At 45.1% G+C, this 3,599-nt stretch overlaps 1 protein-coding gene across 1 annotated transcript; it reads right to left on the minus strand.

Annotated features, from left to right (window-relative positions):
* Positions 1-495: 495 nt before the first annotated feature.
* MPC1L (mitochondrial pyruvate carrier 1 like) lies at positions 496-1,232 on the minus strand. The gene has a single exon (XM_010998522.3). The coding sequence runs from the start codon at positions 1,001-1,003 to the stop codon at positions 584-586; it is 420 nt and encodes a 139-aa protein (XP_010996824.2). The 5' UTR covers positions 1,004-1,232; the 3' UTR covers positions 496-583.
* Positions 1,233-3,599: the final 2,367 nt, after the last annotated feature.

The raw sequence follows: 3,599 nt of genomic DNA on the forward strand, positions 1-3,599 counted from the left end.
CTCCTTAAAAGCTGGATTTCACTGAATTCATTTAAACCCACTTGGAATTATTTCCCTCAGTAGAAACAGCCCTTGGACTTTCCTTTTTATGGTGTAAAGAGATTGTGGCTGTACCGAGTTTTTAAAGTCGTGTGCTACTAAGCACCTTTATTTGGCCTGGACACCCAGTACAAGTAACAAAAACGTTATTTCCAAGAGAGCTTTAAAAAATCAATAAATTAGATAATTTGAAGTGTCATTCAGTCTTTCTCACCTACATAAACTAACCCTCAAGTTACAGGTCCCATGAAGAGGAAGACTAGCCAATTCCCCTCACCTTCTAAAAAACATTTCAGTTCCCCAACACGAAATAAACCAAACTCAACAGCTTCAGTTCTGTGCTATTTGCCATTTTTTTTTTATTAACCAAACTGCAACTTTAAATCAGATTTGCACTGTTTGAGTCAAAATGAAACTTGTTATTGGTCTTTTCTCTAGGAAGAACAGTTCAGTGCTTGTAAGCTGCAAAGATTCAATTGGGCCCTCTCAATCACGACACAGCATCAGCGGATCCAAGTCAATGGCATCCTGGTAGTCGTTAGCATTAGCCAGAGTCGTCAGCTGCAGTGGTGATAAAGTTGGTAGAGGGTGCACAGACGGTGGCAGCGGTGGCGGTGTTAACAGTGGCCGCCGTGGCTCCGCTGCCGTAGTGATAGATCAGGTAGCGGCCTGCCTGCATACTCTGCACCACCACGTTGGTGCCGTGACATGCCATCAGCAGCAAGTTGCGAGGCTGTACGCGGTAAGCGAAGCGCATGGAGGCCAGAGAGTAGAAGATGAGCGCTGTCGTCATGCGGCCGCTGATGATGTCCGGCGGTGCCCTCATGTCATTTAAGGCGGCCAGTGGGAGGCCCCAGTTGGCCACGGGACCCCAGAAGTGCGTGCTGGTCAGGTAATCCCGGAACTCCTTCGTCTTCATGGTCGCCACTGCCCTCCGCCACAGTGCTGCCACCGCCTCCATCATTGCCGAGCCGTGGGAGTGCCAACAGATTAACAGCCAACCGGCAAATGACGTGGAGCGCAGAGCCTGGAACGGCTGCCTCTTCTAAGACACCACGGGCCACGGCCTCGTGCCCTCGCGCGCCTGCCGTAAAGTGCGCCAGCCAGCGCGTCCCGCTGTCGTGCGTGCCTTTAGTGCAGCAGGCGTGGCCTCGCCCTCGTGCCTTCGCGCGGCTGCCGTAAAGTGCGCCAGCCAGCGCGTGCCGCTTTCGTGCGTTCCTTTAGAGCGGCAGGCGTGGCCTCGCCCTCGTGCCTTTGCGCGGCTGCCGTAAAGTGCGCCAGACAGCACGTGCCGCTGTCGTGCATGCCTTTAGAGCGGGAGGCGCGGCGTCGCTCTCGTGCCTTCGCGCGGCTGCCGTAAAGTATGTAGAGATCTTGTGCCTGTCAGCGAAGGTGGGCGCTCCCTCTCCTCCCACTCTGCCCGTGCTGCTGTGGCCCCCCGAAAGCTGTTAGGGCTCTAGGTGCCACCCAGGAGGCAGGGGTCTGGCTGCCTGTTTCTCCTCAGCTACACAGCGGGAAACTCTGCTTGTTCTCTCCAGTCTGTGGATAGTGTCTACAAGATGTTGATACAAAATTCTTCAACCAGGTACGGAATTTTCTTTTTTGCAGTTTGCCTAAGTGTTGCTTGCGGACATAGTGACATTTCACTTCTGTTTCAGCATCTGGTTGTTAAGGACATTCTCCTACTAAACCACCATACAGTAATCCACTCAGATACTCAACATTTAGTACAGTACTATTGTCTAATATGTAGTGCATATTTAAGGGTTATAGTTTTATGGCTTTTTTTTTTTCCTTGTCGGAGGTGGGGGGGGATCCAGGATCCAGTCAAGATTCACATTTAGATAGTTATGTCATTTAAATTAATCTCCCTTAATCTAGAAGAGTTCCCAGCGTTTTTTGTCTTTCATGACACTGACATTTTTGGTGATAGCAAGTCAGTGGTTTTTCAGAATGGCCTTAATTTGGATTTCTCTGTTTTCTCTTAATTAAATTTAAAATTGGTTTTTGAGGGGGCAGGAATACTGCACAGGTGTGGTTGTGCTTTAGTGGATCACAATAGGAGGCACGTGATATCACTTTGTCCCATTCTTGGTGATAGTAACCTTGATCATTTGGTTAAAGAGTTACCTGCCAGGTTTCTTCATTGTGTAATCAAATAATCCAGGGGTAGCCTATTTGAGAGTGTATGGATATTATATTCTCCAAGTCTTTCACATATTAACTCTTAATAGTTAATATCCATTGATGAAAATTCTTAATGACAAAACTGATGACTATTTTCACAGTGTTTTCTCCTTTTTTCCAATAAAAATAATAATTGTTGAAAAGTAAGTATAGATTGAAAAGAAATCAAGTATACTTTGAAATACTTTTAAGTAGTGATTTATAAACAAGCCCATTATACCTTTAAAAATACATTCATTATCTGTTTATTTACATCCCAAATATTTTACAAATATAACTTTAAAATATATTTTCATATTGTTCAAAAGGAAAGCAGCATAATTTTTAGATAACCCTTTTAGAGCACTGGGCTTCCAAATATGGATGACTGTTAGACTGGTGTAAATCAGTTTAGTATAAATTTGAATTAATAAATCAGCAAGCATGAACTGAATGGCATTTTAGGCCTAACACTGCCAAATGCTCCAGTGTCCTAAAAGAAATGTAAGTTGCCACCCCTTGTCCACAAGAAGTCATCAGTACTTGTAGATCATTCCACGTAGGTTGTCAATTGGTTTTGATTACCTATTGTAGAACAAATCATCCCAAAACATAGTGGCCTAGAGCAACAACAGTCCTTTATTTTACTCACATTTGCAGTTTGGGTGGGACTCAATGGAGACAGCTCATCTGCTCCATGCATGGCCGGCTGGGGCAGCTCAGCTTGGGGCTGAAAGAGCCACTTTTAATATGGTTCACTAGTATGGCTGGCAAGATAATACAACATAGGTTGTTGACTGGGAGATGGGCTGGGACTATTGGCCAGGAGGCCTCAGTTCCTCTCCACAGGCTGCTTGTGCTTCCTCACAGCATGATGCTTAAGAATAAGTGTAACAAGAGAATCAAACGGAAGCTTATGTAGTCGGTGGAATTCTAAAATGACCCCAAATGACCCCTGCCCTTGCAAAATTTCCCCCTAAGTGTGGGCAGAACCTGTGAATATGATTTGATATCACTCCCATGATTATATGAAAAAAGGGAATTTGCAGATACAATTAAGATTCCAAATCAGTTGACCTTAACATAGTGAGATTGTCCAAGTGGGCATGACCTAATCACTTAAGGGTTTTTTTTGGGTTTTGTTTGTTTTTGGCTTAAGACAACAGAAATTTATTCTCTCATATTTGTGGAAGCTGAAAGTACAAAATCCAGCAGGGCTGTGCTCCCTTTTGAGGCTGAAAGGAAGAATCTGTTCTCTGCCTCTTCCATCTTCTGGTGACTACAAGCATTCCTTGCCTTGTGGCCATATCACTCCAATCTCTGCCTCCGTGGTAACATGGCCTCCTTCTCTTCTATATGTCTTCTGTCACATGAGCCAGTCTGTGTCTCGAGGT

The sequence above is a fragment of the Camelus dromedarius genome, chromosome X, assembly GCF_036321535.1.
Source record: "Camelus dromedarius isolate mCamDro1 chromosome X, mCamDro1.pat, whole genome shotgun sequence".
NCBI classification, from domain to species: Eukaryota; Metazoa; Chordata; class Mammalia; order Artiodactyla; family Camelidae; genus Camelus; species Camelus dromedarius.